The sequence below is a fragment of the Zerene cesonia genome, chromosome 19 (assembly GCF_012273895.1).
Source record: "Zerene cesonia ecotype Mississippi chromosome 19, Zerene_cesonia_1.1, whole genome shotgun sequence".
Taxonomy (NCBI): Eukaryota; Metazoa; Arthropoda; class Insecta; order Lepidoptera; family Pieridae; genus Zerene; species Zerene cesonia.
Window position 1 is genome coordinate 3,443,407 of NC_052120.1, and position 16,684 is coordinate 3,460,090.

The following is a 16,684-nucleotide window of genomic DNA, read 5'->3' on the forward strand; positions in this document are numbered from 1 at the left end:
TATATCATGAATGCCGGGCGCTCTCCGGGCGCTTTAGTTTGTTATATATTTATAATTTATGTATGGGTTATAATATAGTCTATGACTTTGAATAGACTAATAATTTGTGGCGGTATTTTCGATTCCGAGTTCCGGACTACAAAGTACAACTTGCAAAGATAAAAGATGGAACGCGGAGGGTGCAACGTACAAAATAATAAAACAATGAAACATTTAAATTTTAATAATCATGTTGATGTGACTATACTGTGATTATACAAAATCTTATAAAAAACTTATTATAAAAACTTGTAAGAAAATTACGGAAATATAAATATTATTACTCAGAATAAATTCTTTTTATTTGTTATTTTTGTTGTTATATCTTATTGTTTATAAGTACAATAGATTAACGCTATATACTGGTACATAAATAGTAACTGTAAAATAGTTAAAATTAAGCAGCTATTACGGATCAGTGTCTTTTAAATTTTTTCAAGCCTTATTGTTCGACAATTGATATCTGCCAATCTACTCCTGACGAGTATGGTGGGTTATGGTTTAAACAATCACAAGAGGCCTCTGTATTCGCAGAACGGCAATGATGATAAATAAAAGGTCTCGTGTGATGATTTAAGTAACAGTGCAGCTTTTAATCCAATGCAATATGAGTATCTAAAGAATATTAGGTATTCGTGCAATTTTTATGCACATATTGTGATATTATATTATTAACTGCAGTATAAGTATGGTTTAAAGTGGTGATAATCATGACATTAATTTATATTCTTTTTTAAAGCAACGTTTGTAATAACATAGTAATAACGTAATTTACTAGGTAATTAAATAACAGAGCATAACGACTGTAGTCATATCCAAGAAATTATAATATTTGTTTTTTGATAAAAAAAATATTAATTCAGTGACCTTTGCCTCCAATGCATGTGCTATCTTGGAATTGTTCCGTTGTAACTTTCTGTGGAAAAATATTCATAACTCTATTTTATAAAGCTTGTCCAAGGTCAAATTTAGCTATAAATTTGGCATATCAACCTATATTGATTCGCATTAACAGCTATCAACATTGAAATATCACTATCTTTGGTGAGTACGATTAGTTATAATATAATAGATATGGGTATAATCACTCAGTGGTAATTAAAATACGTAGGCTGGTCTTAAAGAAAATCGGCAAATTTATCAGGGTTTGTAATATCTTTCTGATAATACGTCATGTTTTCGTTTTGTTGTCTTAAGGAACTGGTACGGGATGATATTAAAACATAAATAGATTATTTATGTGTAAGTGTTCGTGACTAAACATCGTCTCAGGCGTTTATCAGTATTTCACTTTAATAATTTATGTGACAATGAATAAAATATTTTATAAATCGTCTTCTTTGCGGGGAAAGACGAATCTGTTAAGGCAAATAACCTATTACTCTACTGCAAAGGTATGTTAGAAAATATTTAGAATAAGAATATTCGATTTATGCCTTTTATCTTCAAACTGAAATCGAAAAGAAATGAAATCGAACTTACATATTTCACTACTAAGTCGCAACAGAAATAAGTTCAGTTGTAATAGAAATGGGAGCTAGTTCCGTGGTTGACGTAGAAAAAATAAAATTACTTATTTAAATATTTCTATTAGATTAATTAATTTTGTGAATATGAGTTGGATTAATAGGTAGCATGAAAAATTATATTCTTTTTTATTGACATAATAGGAAAAGACAAATTATAATAAGTTAGATATATTATTACAATATCTGTAAATGTATATTTTGTGTCACGAGTATTTCTTTATTTTAATGAAAGGTAAATAAATATTTTATTAATCAGAAAATAAATAGTTTCACTGAGTACCTGAAAATTTTAAAGCCACATCCTATTATAATATTATAAATGCGAAAGTTTGTAAGGTTGTGTGTGTGTTTGTTGATCTTTCACGCAAAAACTACTGAACCGATTGCAATAAAATTTGGTACGTAGGCAGCTGGATAACTGGAATAAAATAAAGGCAAATTTTTATCCCGATATTCCTACGGGCGGGACTTACGCGGGTGAAACCGCTGGGAACAGCTAGTTATTTATATTTCTATGAAACTAGAATTCAGTATGAAACGATGTTTGTTTTAAAATATGTTAGGGGGTTGAAAGATTGCTTTACACGTAATTTCAAATTTCCCATGGGCTTTTTTTCAGAAGCAATGTTTAAGCGTAAAATAGGGTAATTTTCCTTTATGTTCGTGATCATCAGATTCAAAGATACGATCAATCAATAGGAATTAATAACTTTTTGAATAAATATGTTTAAGATAAGCAAAAGTTACGATGGAAACAGCCTTTAATCTGTTTATCAATATTTATTATTTTCGTTCATTATCTTGAAGGTGTGTTGAGTTCTAAGTAAATATTGCGAAAATAAGGTCAGCTGGCGCTTAGCGTCGTCAATGCTTCAGATACACTAGAATAGTCTAGATCAGAAAAAAAACCAAGCTTTCACTCTGACAATACCTAGATAAACTTGTTTATAATATTCATTTACTTGCCCAAATAAAAATTATGGACATCAAAAAATAAGTTTCAAGTATCTTAAGTTATAAAGGTAACCTCATAGGTATCGTATGTATTTTGTATGTCAAATGTATGTAACTTGCTCTAATAGACTCGGACATAAGACAACGGGCTATTTAGGTTCGAACAAAATGAAATATATAACAATATATATATAATATAGTATATATATAAATAGCAGTGTTGTATATATATAAATAGCAATAATATATATATAAATAGCAGTGTTGGCTCAGTGGTGAGAACCTCGGACTTCAAAATCGATAAGTCGGGGTTCGAGACCGGGCGAGCGTGCAGGAAATAAGTTGATTTTTCAATTTATCTGCACATGTGGATAACATGACCACTGCTTAAAACGGTGAAGGAAAACATCGTGAGGAAACCGGCATGTCCAAGAATCAAAAGTTCGACGACATGTGACATCTGCCAACCCGCACTTGGCCAGCGTGGTGGATTATGGCCTGAACCCTCATAGGAGGCCTGTGTCCCAGCAGTGGGAACGTATATGGGCTGATGACGAATATATATAATAAAAACTAAGCTATATATTATACTAGTAGAGTATTATGGTATCCGCGTCTATAATGTAAAAGATCCCTTCGTAGCGAAAAGTTTTTGCCTCGAGAACGTTGTTTGTGAAGTAAAGCCAGAACCATTCGCTTTATTTACATAACTGAAATTGTCGTTCCTGAATTAGATGCAACTACCACGAAGTTATTCCTTGTAAAGATACATTTAAATCTATGTTAAGTTTATAACTCAATATTTACATCTTACTACCAGCCCCGTCGAGTGATAGCAATCCGTAGAGAAGACCAATCAGTATGGGAGAGACGTGCACCTTTTGCTCCCTTGAACGTCAACCGCCTGGTGAGGCAGGGAGTCAAAGTTATTGTACAACCTTCGAATCGAAGGGCTTATCCTATGCAGGTATTTATATTTAGACTAACTAACTCTGAAACTTGTTCCAAATTAAAGCTATTAGAAAAATACATTAAATAGCTGGTCGCCTCGGCCCCGCTTGGATAGTCGTTTGTTTTTAAGTTTATCCAATTTAAAACAATTTTTGTCATACTTAGTTTTCTTTTACTTATTTTAGCCACATACATATAACAGCAACTGAGTCATATAACAAATAAAATTTATTTAAAAACTGTTGAACCGTTCTCGAGTTATAAGTAGTGTAACTACTCTAACTACTATGACTTTCTTTTACATATGCATAGCAAAACTGTAAACAGTTAGTCTATAGATTATAAGAGATCGTAATCTTTTGGAAAATTGTGATCCTTGACAAAGTAACGATGAGAAACCGCGAAAAAAAATGCGATAAATTATTTGCCTGCAATTTTATATGTTACAAGTTACAATTTAATGTATAAAAAACCTGTACTAACTAAAAGCTAGTTATGAATCTTTATTTATTGTTATTTGTATTAAGAAATCTAATTTTACAGTCATACATAAACGCGGGTGCAGTTGTTCAAGAAGACATCAGCGAGGCAGGAGTCATATTTGGTGTGAAACAAGTGCCTGTAGATCTCCTCATACCGAACAAAACTTATTGCTTCTTCTCACACACTATTAAAGCTCAAGAGGCCAATATGCCCATGCTGGATGCTATACTAGCGAAGGTAATTTATAAATAACTTTTGAATTTGAATTAAATCGGTTATTTTTAAATCAATTAATCAAAAACAAAGACGTATTAGAATGAATTCTAAAAATACCATTTTTAATGTTATGTTTTCAGAATATTCGGCTAATAGACTATGAGAAGTTAATGGACGATTCTGGAAACCGTGTAGTTGCTTTCGGTAAATACGCTGGCGTCGCTGGAATGATCAATATTTTGCATGGTTTGGGATTGCGACTACTTGCCTTGGGACATCACACACCATTCATGGTAAGTTTTTGTGATGGCAGAAAAAGCAGGTACAGATGTGCCACCTAATTTTGAACGGTCACCAACGCCCATAAATCCTAGTAAGATTACTGAATTTACACAACGGCAAGGCACTGCCGCCCTAGAGCCAGTGCCCGTGTAAATAAACCGTGTTAAACCTTCATTTTATTTAGTAACGAATTCAGAAACGAAAGAAGTTTCCAATTTGATTGTTTTTTTCTTTTTGGTACTCTTTTCTTAACTGGATGTCCTGATTTTTATGATTCTTTTTTTTTAATTAAAGTTGGTGCTTCCCATTTAAATTTGATCTTATTGTAACCATTTGAAATCGGTTTAGTTGTTTTTATTAATTGTATTAAAATAAAAAAATAAAAAAACGAAATTTACAATTAATCTTATGAATAGGTAAAAGCTGCAAGTAATAGCGAAAATATTCAAAATCGCTGGTTTCAAGTGCTGTTAAAAAAAATTATTATCTCAAGCTTAGGATATTTAGTTTATTAGCATGCTGTTTATTAACGATTAGGTTTGTTATCGATTTCGTATAAAGATACATATTAAATAGAATAGATCAGGTGCGACGCCGACTACAATGAACACACACTGTCGTAGTGGTCCCTTAATAATGTTACTAGTATAGTATTAAGTATGTAATCTGCGTTAATATGATGGGAATATTTTAATAAAAAGTTATGAAATACATAATAATTTAGATTGGTCCAGTGAAAAGCTGTATTTTTTATTTACAAACGATTAGTTATATTGAAAATAAAACTTAAAATTGTTTTTCATTCGTATTATTAAAATTAATGAAAAAAATATAAGCTAGGTTGTCAATCCAGTTATGAAATTCCGAATTTGTAAATGAATATACCTCAAATAATCAAATACTAAACATTATATTAGGAGTCCCTTTCATTGTTTTGTCATCCAACTCCGAAGTCTGAAGACTTTTTTTATATGGTATCTTAAACTTAAAAATATATTTAATAGCATGTCGGGCCAGCGCACAACTACCGTAGCTCAAGCATGGCTCGCCAAGCGATACGAGATGCCGGCTACGAAGTGTCTTTGGGGATGATGCCGAAGTCATTGGGACCACTTACTTTCGTCTTCACTGGTTCAGGAAATGTGTCTCAAGTAAGCTATTGATAATTAAATATAACACATACGATTTACATACAAGAAATATCGTTACATGCTGTTTCGAATTACGCATTTTTGTTTTAAATCAACCGTGCTTATGTCAGATTGGTAAGCTACCAAAACATGGATGTTTTTATTTTTACAAGCACTTACAATTTTTAGACAGATAATTAAAAAAAGGACACATGGTTTGTTAGCGTTTCCGTTTCTCAACACTACATCGATTTTTCTCGATGATGTCTTGCGATGTGATACATAACGAAGGTTTTATATTCAGGGCAGTCAAGAAATCTTTCAAGAGCTACCACACGAATATGTACCACCAGAGATGCTTAGAAAAGTAGCTGAACATGGAAGTAAGTAGCGAAATATATTTTCACCATAATATATACACTACGAGGAATCACGAATAATTTCGCTTACGAAATTCAGCAAAAAATGAATGTATGTATCCATATATACACATATACAACTGTGAAATAATTTTTGAAATCGCTCCAGCAGTTCCAAGATTAGTGCGTTTGTACAAACGATCAAACTCTTCAGCATTATATTATTAGTATAGATTGATTTTGCTAAAACGTTTTTATTTATTTTTTTGTAGAGTAGTTAACTAAGTCTTAAATTAGTATGATATAGTGAAAATTCATTAAAGTTCAATTTTGTGGACAAATCTACTAAAGGATACGATTGAAAACAAATATATTTATGCATAGCAGTCTAATTCTTTATCAATAAATACAAATTAATCGTAGATAAAAGTTAATGAATGGAAAATTTAATTACATAACGCGACGGAAATTCTCATAATTTTTTAATGGTTGGTGGAAAACAAAGGCGAGCTTCCCGATCTTAATGCTAAGACAATATACTGCTGTTTGTGTTCTATTTTTCAAATTTTTATGTTTGTGTATACTGAAATATAAGTCATGTCTATGCCTAATTACTTTATAGGTCCCAACAAGATTTATGGATGTGAGGTCCGTCGCCGTCACCACTTGGTGAGGAAGAATGGTGGTGGGTACGACCCTCAAGAGTATGAGGAGCATCCTGAACGATATATATCCACTTTTGCTCAAAAGGTATGTTTAAATGAAAAGTATTAGATTTATTTCTAAAGTTCATCTGCAGTAATAGTTTTTTTTTTTTTAATTTTTAGAGGCAAGGACTTATTTCGTTTCTTTTCATTTCGAACTCATAGTCCATTACCATTTAAAAACTTCATTAAAGAATACCTATACTCATGTATTATTAATTTAATTTAGTACTTAACAGATAAAAAAAAAATACAGATTAAATTACGTTTCAAAATATTTTCATGTGTTTATGCCTTTTTTCATAGTCATCACGATGTGACATATTTAGATTAAATATTTTATAAGCGTTAGCTCATATATTACGATAAAATAAATTATTAATAGACAAATTAAATAATATGCACGTGTGAGGTTTATGTATGATTTATATTAATTAATATATATTAAGCATTAATTATAAATAGATTATAATAAACTTGTATTTAATAACAGCATTATACTAGTTTATTGAGTAATAAACGCTAAATTATCATATAAAGAGGTCATCGGGAGTAATTTGCGTCTTTTCACTACATGTAGTGGAGAAAAGTGCTGAGTTATTAGTATATAAGTAGGTACATATAAAATAATAATATATGCGCTATTAATTCAAGCAAATAAATACCATGCATGCATAAAGCTAATTATGGTCATTCGTCTATACTTCTTTGAAGCTTTAAGTGTTTCTGCTGAAAAAAGTTTTATCTGGTTTAGTTCTAAAAATCGGAAAAACCATATTTGTTCGTATGAACACTTTCATCTGAGTAATAATGCAATTACACGCACATGACTAAACACAATATAATTCACTTCTGCATTCTTATTTTCGTTTTTTTTACGAATCTCTTCTTCAATCTAAATGGCATTATAGCAAATACAAATAAAATATTAATTTTTACAACACTCAAAGCAATATAGGTAGGACATAAACTTTATCCAAATAAAAATAAGGTTAACAATGATTCCAAAATATTAAATACAGAGTTTCGTGTCGGGTCTTACATATAGATATAACTTCTTAAAATACTTCAAAAATAAGTAGATAGCTGTTATTAAATAAGTTTAAAATCCTCCGTAGCCGGCAAACATTTGTTAATTTAAAACATGGTTAATTCCAGATAGCGCCATACACATCAGTTTTAGTAAACTGTATTTACTGGGCTGTGGACAGCCCCAAATTATTGACAATACCTGATGCGAAGCACCTTTTGCTTCCGACTCACACCCCCTGGCTGCCGACTAGTGTTGGTGCACCAGCTTTACCCCACAGGTTAGTTAAGTAAATACGGTTTTAGTTATGTTTTTCGTAATTTGTAACTGTGGTATACCAATAATTTTTCACTCTACATTAGATAGATTTTGATTTTACATAAATTACATAAAATTGCATTGGGAATAACGAAATTGAATGTACGAAGTAACGAAGTTGAATGTTTAATGAAACAGAAAATAACGAACATTTTTTAAAAATAAATCGTAAGTAAGAAGTAAATATAATTTATCACTTATATTGATAAATCAATCATTGCTGTTTTCAATAATGTGATATAGATACGCTGAATTTGTTTTATCGGATATGTAAGAACTGCTGATTTCCGATTTTACTTATATCATATCTAAGTTTAAAGACTTTAAAATGAGAATGTCCTTATTCGTTAATTCGAATGTATTTTTTGTATATTACCTCTGTAGTTTTATTAGGTGTTTTGTGTAAGTTTTACTAGGACAAATGTTCATGATCACTACATAGTATAAAGCTAAGTTAATTCCCAGGTCTGTCTCTACGTATATATGAATGCTTAGATCTTTATAACTATGGATTTTTTATTAGATAGAGTGATACAAGATGCAGGTTTGTATGTATAATAACATCTATTAAATAACTTCGAATTTAACGCGTGCGAAGCCGCGGGCAAAACTGGTTCCATTATTATTCAAAAGTTTTTCTTCCATTTGGTATCAAGATCTATCAGTGCAGTGCTTGTGTCATCATCATTGTCATTTTCTGTTAATAGTCACTAAACATATATTAATAACTTGTAATGTTTTTTCTAGAATGCTGGCAATTTGCGATATATCGGCTGACCCGGGTGGTTCCATAGAGTTTATGAACGAATGCACAACCATCGATACGCCTTTCTGTCTGTATGATGCTGATAGGAACAAGGATACCAAGAGGTAGGGTTTTCGTTTGTAAATCCAGAAATTTCATAAAAGTTTATTAAAGACACAGAGCTTGTCAATTTTTCTTAAACTCGATTAAAGTGTTGTTACCTTCATTATCGCATAATCTTTATTAATAGTGTGTGAGTTTAATGAAACCATAGTCAAACCAATAATAGCAGTTGTTTTTTTTATGTTTACAGACTTAATTTTACCATGTATAAATATTTTTTAATATGTTATTATTAAACAATATGTATATGTAATATAATATGTACTCGATTTTAACAGTTTCAAAGGTCCTGGAGTTCTTGTATGTTCCATTGACAATATGCCTACACAATTGCCGAGGGAGTCTACAGATTTCTTTGGAGACTTGCTGTACCCTTATGCTGAAGACATTATGAGCTCGGATGCATCTCGGCCATTGGAGGAACATAGTTTTTCACAAGTGGTACAAGGCGTAAGTGATATACTTATAGTAACTTTTTGCAGTTTATTAATTTGTGTCCTTTTTGTCACGCTTTATCGTAATATTTTTGTACATTATTTCATATTAGTTTCTTATAAGTACTATTGTAGAAGATTTCACATAATGATGATGATGAGGCCACATAAATTTGGTTTTATGAACTTCTGATACGAAGGTCCTAAATTCTAAATACCTTATTTAGCTATTTAAATTCTGTATTTCTATAATCTTTTTTATCATGTTTTAAAAAGAAGTTTACCGTAGAGTTGATGTAGTTCCTATGATTATTTATATGCTAGATCTAATCTTTCTACAAAATCAGTAATAAATTTATAACTGATTCATTAATATTTGTAATCTGATGTAACATTGCATTCGAAAATAGATCGCAATGGATGGAACGTTTTGAACAATAGCTATTGCGCGTTGTTTGTGGATGTATGTTATTATTATAATAACAAGTTTATCATATTAATAATAAAAGATAACTTGCCCTGAATACTTTCACCCGATAAGCGTGAAGCGTGATTGACATTCGGCGATGTGTAATCTATTGTTCATTATTGTGCTTTGGTGTACTTAATTATATTCCACCGAATTTTGATTGCATAATATTTTTGTCGCATGATTTTACATATACTTAACACTTTTATATTATTCTACATAATCTTAATTATACTATAAACCTTATAACGTAAAAAATATCAATGTTTAAACTGAGATATTTTGTGAATTATCTTTCAACGTTAAAAACTTTAAATTTTTTATTTTTCTTTTAGTTAAAAAAATTATAAATATATTTACCAAGGAATGAATAGTGGAATAGATGCATTGTTATGATTTCACATCATTATCAATACTTAGTCTATATCATTTGTATTTATTTGTAATCTTAATCAAACATTTCAGGCAATTATCACAAGCAACGGTAGGCTAACGCCATCGTTCGAATATATCAACGAATTGAGGATGTCTAATAAGTGAGTGATTTTTTTTATTATAATTCTTGTAGTTACTCATTTAAACGCAATTTCTGTCCAACTAAAAATAAGCAAGCCCCATCGTTTTTTTGTTTAAATCTTGATATACTGTATGACTGATTTGATCGTGTTGCTTTTGCTTTTCAATATTTTCAAACAGAGCTAGGGTATTTTCTTCCTGTACTATATGTAAATTATTTTTATGAATAAATTTACATTGCAACTTTATGTTAATTTTTAAATTGCGTGTTATCGTATTTCATACTGGGGTAGGACATACATAATTGGTGTTACCACACATACATAATACTGTACTAGGTGTTACTAAAAGCGATGTCCCGTGTCTCTTTATGGGTCCGATTTTGTGAAATCCCGTGTCCCCTAGTGGGTTATGGGGCAGATTATATTCATCTGTTTCACTGATCGAATTTCTATATGGACAAGTAGTTGATCAGCCTTCTGTATCCTGCCAGACTGAGATTTTTTTTTGTGCGTGCCACCGGGATCCGTGCTACCGAGAATCGAACCCAGGTCCGCTCGGTTCTACGAACACGCGTTTACCACTATAAATGAGTCCGATGCATTTATTTTAAACCTAAACGAACATTTACAGACAAGTAGTTAATCAGTCATCTGTGTCTTTCCAGATCGAGAAGCTTTTGTCCATTTTAACCTAGGACCTCATTATAATGTAAATACATATAATTATAATAATTTATAATTATACTTAAGGGTTTCTAAATAATTTGGTTGCATTAAAACGTTTACAGCCGTTCCCGTCATAAGGTGGAGGGCAATGACCAACAAGCACCGATAACAATTTTGGGTAGCGGGCTTGTATCCGCCCCGGTAGTTGAATACCTCGCTAGAGACAAGAATGTTGCAGTAACTATTGGTAAGACGATTTTTTTTTATTATTATCCACGTTATTTTTAATATATTCAAACTTGTAAGCACTTGAATAATTTAGTAAAACTAAAAACATGTGAAATATACCAGTATACAGTATACCAGTAAATATACCAGTAAATATACCGATAGCCAGAAAAGTGATAAAGCCGTTATTTCCCTAAATCGTCTAACACTAGGGTTATAAGTAGATATAATTAATGCTGTAAATTTCTTATATGGACTGATGTATGTGAAAATCTAGACTGTTTATGTGACATTAGTTAACAATAAGGCTTTACTCATCAATAACATACAAGTAATAACCACACTTGTAAATATCACACTTCATTCCAGCATCCCAATTCAAGGAGGAAGCAGACGCGCTAGCCGAGAAGTACGGCGTGCGGTCGGAGTACGTCCAAGCGAACGACGAGAGCGCGCTGCACGCGATCGCGGGCAAGTCCCGCGTGGTGGTGTCGCTGCTGCCGTACGAGCTGCACGGCGCGGTGGCGCGCGCGTGCGTCGCTACCGGCGCGCACCTCGTCACCGCGTCCTACGTGCGCCCCGAGGTGCAGGAGCTGCATGCCGCGTGAGTGTCCTGTGTCCTGTGTCATGTGCTCGCTCTTGTGGGGACCGAGACCCGCGATGGTATCTACTCGTTGCTGCTGCGCGTGCGTCGCTACTGTATGCTAGTATGTTGCTGTTCTTAGTTGAAAGGGAAAGTATAATGATCTGAAGTATGGGTTGTCGATATGGTAGAAAACGCCGAGTAGAGTCACAGGACAAGCTACAGGAATCATCCCTATTTCATTCCTTTTACTGCAATGCGATACCAGTTGCAATGTTGGAGTGGCGACCAGCTGGCTGCTGGCTGTAAGCTGACGCCGTGAGAATGAAATTTATCGGGAAGGTAAAACATTTAATGCAAATGCTGGGACCGTGGAACTCATGAGTCGGATATTTTTTTTTTTTGCGTACAGAGACATACAATAAGAAGTACATAATCTTTATGATCTTAAAGTTTAAAAACTTTAAGCTGTTGCTCAAACAATGGGACTTGTATTCATTTTCTGAATTGTTATTTACAGGTATCATCTAAATGAAATTATCTAAATAAACAAAAAACCTAACACGTAGAGCGCTTATCTGATAACGAAAAAAAAAATTGTTTCAGTGCCAAAGATGCTGGTGTTACACTTCTCAATGAAATCGGTCTAGACCCAGGCATCGACCATCTCCTAGCCCTCGAATGTATCCACAACGTGCAGTCACATGGCGGCAGAATCGATTCCTTCGTGTCATATTGTGGTGGTATGTGTTATCTCATATTTATTCATTAATACCTTTTCCATGCCTTTATTTCATGATATACCTATGTATAAATATGTGTAGAAAAGAGAATCAAATATCTTTTTATTTTTATTTTATTATGTCCACAGGTCTACCAGCACCAGAGTTCAGTGACAATGCTTTGCGTTACAAATTCTCTTGGAATCCCCGCGGAGTCCTTCTCAACACCATATCAGCTGCTAAATACCTTAGCAGAGGACAGGTAAATTTACAAATAAAGTTAGTTTGTTATTAAAGTTTTCAATAGCATTATCTTTAAGTACAAGATTTCCAAAAAAGCTAAGCTTTAATCCTACTATCCTACTTCATACTTATGTTATAAATGCGAAAGTTTGTAAGGATGTATGTACGTTTGCTACTCTTTCGCGCAAAAACTACTCAACCGATTGCAAAGAACTTTGGTATGTAGATAGCAACTGAAATAACACATAGGCTTTTTATCCCATTATGCAGTATTCTGTAATACTAACCAATAAGTTTTGTTTTCCTATTTTGATGTGAATTAAATTTAAAACTTTTAGTTGTTCATACTCTACTCTCACGGTAGATGCCGTCCTATTTAAGACTAACAAAACTACATAAATTTGGCGAATTAATTTTAAATTAATTAACATGTGTTATTGATAACAGGATTTAATATGTAAGTTGAGATAAAATAATGTAATTCTAGATTGTAGAAGTTCTAAGCGGCGGCGAGTTAATGTCTGTAGCTCGTGAACTAGACTTCCTACCCGGTTTCGCTTTCGAAGGATTCCCCAACAGAGACAGCACCAAATACTCGTCTTTATACGGCATCGAAGATGCGCACACTATGTTCAGAGGAACTTTGAGATACAAAGGTGAGAATAATAAGATATATGTCAATGATATAAAAACTACTTATCTAATATTAATGTTCTTTTTATTTAATTTATACTAGCTTCACATGTATATTTGTATGTAACCGACTCCTGTATAATTAATTTTGACCCACTTTAAACGGACAGATTTAATTAAATTTTGTATCAAGGATCGGTGACAATACAGTAATTTCATGAGTTAATCTTATTATCCTGATTAGGATCGCCACATTTAACTAATTGTTGTACAAGAGCTAGTTAGATAGTTTAGTTGATTCTATCATTAAATAATGTTTTTTAGTGTCTTTTATTTGTGTTAATTCCTGTACATACTTTTCGTAATACTATCGTTTTGTAGAGGCTAATATTGTTTGTCATAAAATCAAACATCTTTATTACAGGTTTCGCAGAAACGATCAAAGCTATGCAATTATTCGGCTTCATAGATCCAAATCCCCACCCTTCTCTCCATCCTGAAGGACCTCAAATTACTTGGGTGAGTGCTACTTATTTTTAATTCTTACACCTACCAGCGGCCCTACCTTTGCAAATGTACATGGGCGGTTATGATCGCTTATCATGAGGCGAACCATCAGCTGAGTTGCCCGCTATAACATAAAGTAACTAAAGCACTATAGTCAAACCGCAAAACACTCTAGATAAATATTTTAATACCATAAAACAATGAATAAAAATGTTTATAATTTCTAATATAGCGCCAATTTGCCTGCGAACTTCTCGGACTAATGGACAGTTCGATCTTCTACGAAAACTTGAAGACGCGGCTGGTGGAGAGAATTGGAACATCTGGGGCCCAAGCAATCGAGTCCCTCGGCTTACTGAGCGATGACATCGTGGTCAAGTGTGGCTCTCCGTTGGATACCATCAGCCATTACCTGAGCAAGCGTTTACGACTCGGTGAGTTATTAGGATCTGCAAATTCAGAAATTTGCGTCGGAATTATTAAGCTAGGTGTGAAGACTGAGGAAAGAGATCTATGTAAAAGACGAAATTGTGGTCAAGTGTGACTCACCGCTACATATAATCATCACAGATATTATAAACCTATAACTATCTGGTATTATTTTGGACAGCGAATGCGTTTAGTTAAATTATGAAAACCTGAATTTCCGTGTTATTAAGAGATATGTACTGGGAGTAATGAAAGTAGTCTATTTTCAATCAGGTAGTAATTTCATTTATTTTTAACTTTATTTAATGATCTTATAAAACTTAAGAACGTTTTTTTAAGAGAATAAGCGGAAAACTTCGTCTTACAAGTTATCATAACGATAACCTTTAGCTTCTTTTGGCTTGAGGTATATGTTTTATATATCACTAAAAGTCACAAAAAGGCCCCTGCAGCCCTATATATATATGCTTCTTTATCTCATCTTAGTATTTAAAGAATTATTATTTTGAACCCTTCCCATCGGATTTGAGATCTCATGTTGAATCATATAGCATATAATCATAGTATAACAGTGCGAGCGCTCTCTCCCATAATGAGCGCAACAAATTTACATATAAGTTAATATAATGTCCTAACGATATTATAAATGAGGAAGTTTGTGAGGAATATGGATGTATGTATGAGTATGTGTGTTACTCTTTCACGTGAAGACCACACAATAAATTTTGATGATACTCGATGTGTAGCTTATGTATCAGAATAACACATGAGCTATAGAAATACTTGCTTTTCCCCCTTCAAGGCGAAACCACGCCCCACAGCTGGTTATATATAAATGTATTTGATTTTATGTCAAAATCTTGCTTTGAAATTTAAATGTTATAACCCATATGCGCCTCACAACTGATTATGTTTGAAGATCTTGCTTTAAAAGTAAGAACCATTATTTGTTACAGAAAAAGACGAAACGGACCTAGTGGTGCTCCGCCACGAGATCGGCGTGACGTGGAGCGACGGGCGGCGCGAGCGGCGCGAGGTGACGCTGACGGCGCGCGGCGACGAGCAGCACACCGCCATGGCGCGCACCGTCGGCCTGCCCACCGCCATCGCCGCTAAGATGGTGCTTGATGGTGAGAACTGCGCCCTACACATTACTAGTTTTACTTGTTGTATGTTTACTACTATTCTTTTATGTGGGAGTCGAGCACGCTTAAGCACGTTGGGCCAACTCGCGCCGGGGAAGTACCACACGCCAGAAGACCGGCGTGAAATAGTAGCATGCTACTGTGTTTCGTGCAAGTGGGGGAGCCGGTAGCCCATATCCTTCGCTTTGCCTTTCCCAGTCCATTCCTTCTTTCCAGTCGTTAATTCTTTCCTTATCCTTTTTTCCTTAAAAGCGAGCAGCGCTTTCGCAGAGGTCATTGCAGAGGTAGTACCTCAGGGAATGCTCATATGCGGTGGTGATCGCTTTCCATCAGGCGAACTACCAGCTCAGATGCCCGCTTATCACATTAAAATATAGGCTCGCAATGACATAAAAAAACACACTCAAACAGCTACTTTACTGCATGGGTACGTACATACTATTCTCCAATATATATTACGTGCACTAGCTGAGATCACATGCGAACTCACACACTTTCCTGCACCACGGAGACTACAGCCAACCTTAGAATAGAACAGGCCGAAAAAAATATTATCGTGAGATATGGCATACTTTAAAAAAATTGCATAGAGCAGAAAATAATAAGACGCTAAATTTCGTCATGAAAAGTACGATAAAGATTATTATATTCTTTCTATACTAATATATTTTTGTTTGTAAGTTTCCAAATATATACATATTTATTATTATGAACATATATTATATGTGGTGCAAGCGTTTTTTTTTCACTTTACAGGTGAAATTCAAGAAAGAGGTGTAGTCTTACCATTCGCGCCAGTTGTGTACAAATCACTATTATCAAGACTTCGCTCTGACGGAATTACTGCAAGGGAAGTGTCCCGACCCCTTAACTAAAATTATTCGAATTGTAAAAAAAAAATACGAATTAATACCCTTCAAATAATAACTGAATAATTGAGTTATTTCTTATTTGTAATGTAGGTTAATTTATTATTCTCACTTTATAAATAGAACTGACTTAGAGGAATCTTATCGCTGTGTGATGATGGATAAAGAATATCCCCTTATTGCAATATAACATGTTTGAATTTAATAATAATTAAACAATGTATGAGAATAACTATAACGATTCTCGCGTGCCAACTTTATGAAATAAAAACAGAAAATTTAATTACATCATAAATTTAGTTTAAGATTTTAATAATTTATTTAAAGTATTTCATATTTTTATATTAGAAGCTACGACCTAATACATAGGTAATG

General features: G+C 33.3%; 1 protein-coding gene across 1 annotated transcript; it reads left to right on the forward strand.

Moving 5' to 3' along the window:
- Positions 1-1,349: 1,349 nt before the first annotated feature.
- LOC119834310 (alpha-aminoadipic semialdehyde synthase, mitochondrial) lies at positions 1,350-16,450 on the forward strand. Its single transcript, XM_038358649.1, has 20 exons — positions 1,350-1,433; positions 3,343-3,489; positions 4,017-4,193; positions 4,313-4,465; positions 5,459-5,605; positions 5,889-5,967; positions 6,566-6,693; positions 7,806-7,957; positions 8,743-8,865; positions 9,142-9,313; positions 10,232-10,302; positions 11,073-11,197; positions 11,548-11,782; positions 12,368-12,504; positions 12,633-12,745; positions 13,214-13,382; positions 13,784-13,878; positions 14,099-14,300; positions 15,252-15,425; positions 16,197-16,450. The coding sequence occupies exons 1-20, from the start codon at positions 1,350-1,352 to the stop codon at positions 16,313-16,315; spliced, it is 2,802 nt and encodes a 933-aa protein (XP_038214577.1). The 3' UTR covers positions 16,316-16,450.
- Positions 16,451-16,684: the final 234 nt, after the last annotated feature.

Bases quoted from the DNA above. Each gene is read 5' to 3' on its own strand.
- LOC119834310 (XM_038358649.1), top strand. From the start codon at position 1,350: ATGAATAAAATATTTTATAAATCGTCTTCTTTGCGGGGAAAGACGAAT. The intron at 5,968-6,565 runs GTAAGTAGCGAA...ATTACTTTATAG, and splicing joins AAAAGTAGCTGAACATGGAA to GTCCCAACAAGATTTATGGA. The intron at 13,879-14,098 runs GTGAGTGCTACT...TTTCTAATATAG, and splicing joins AAGGACCTCAAATTACTTGG to CGCCAATTTGCCTGCGAACT.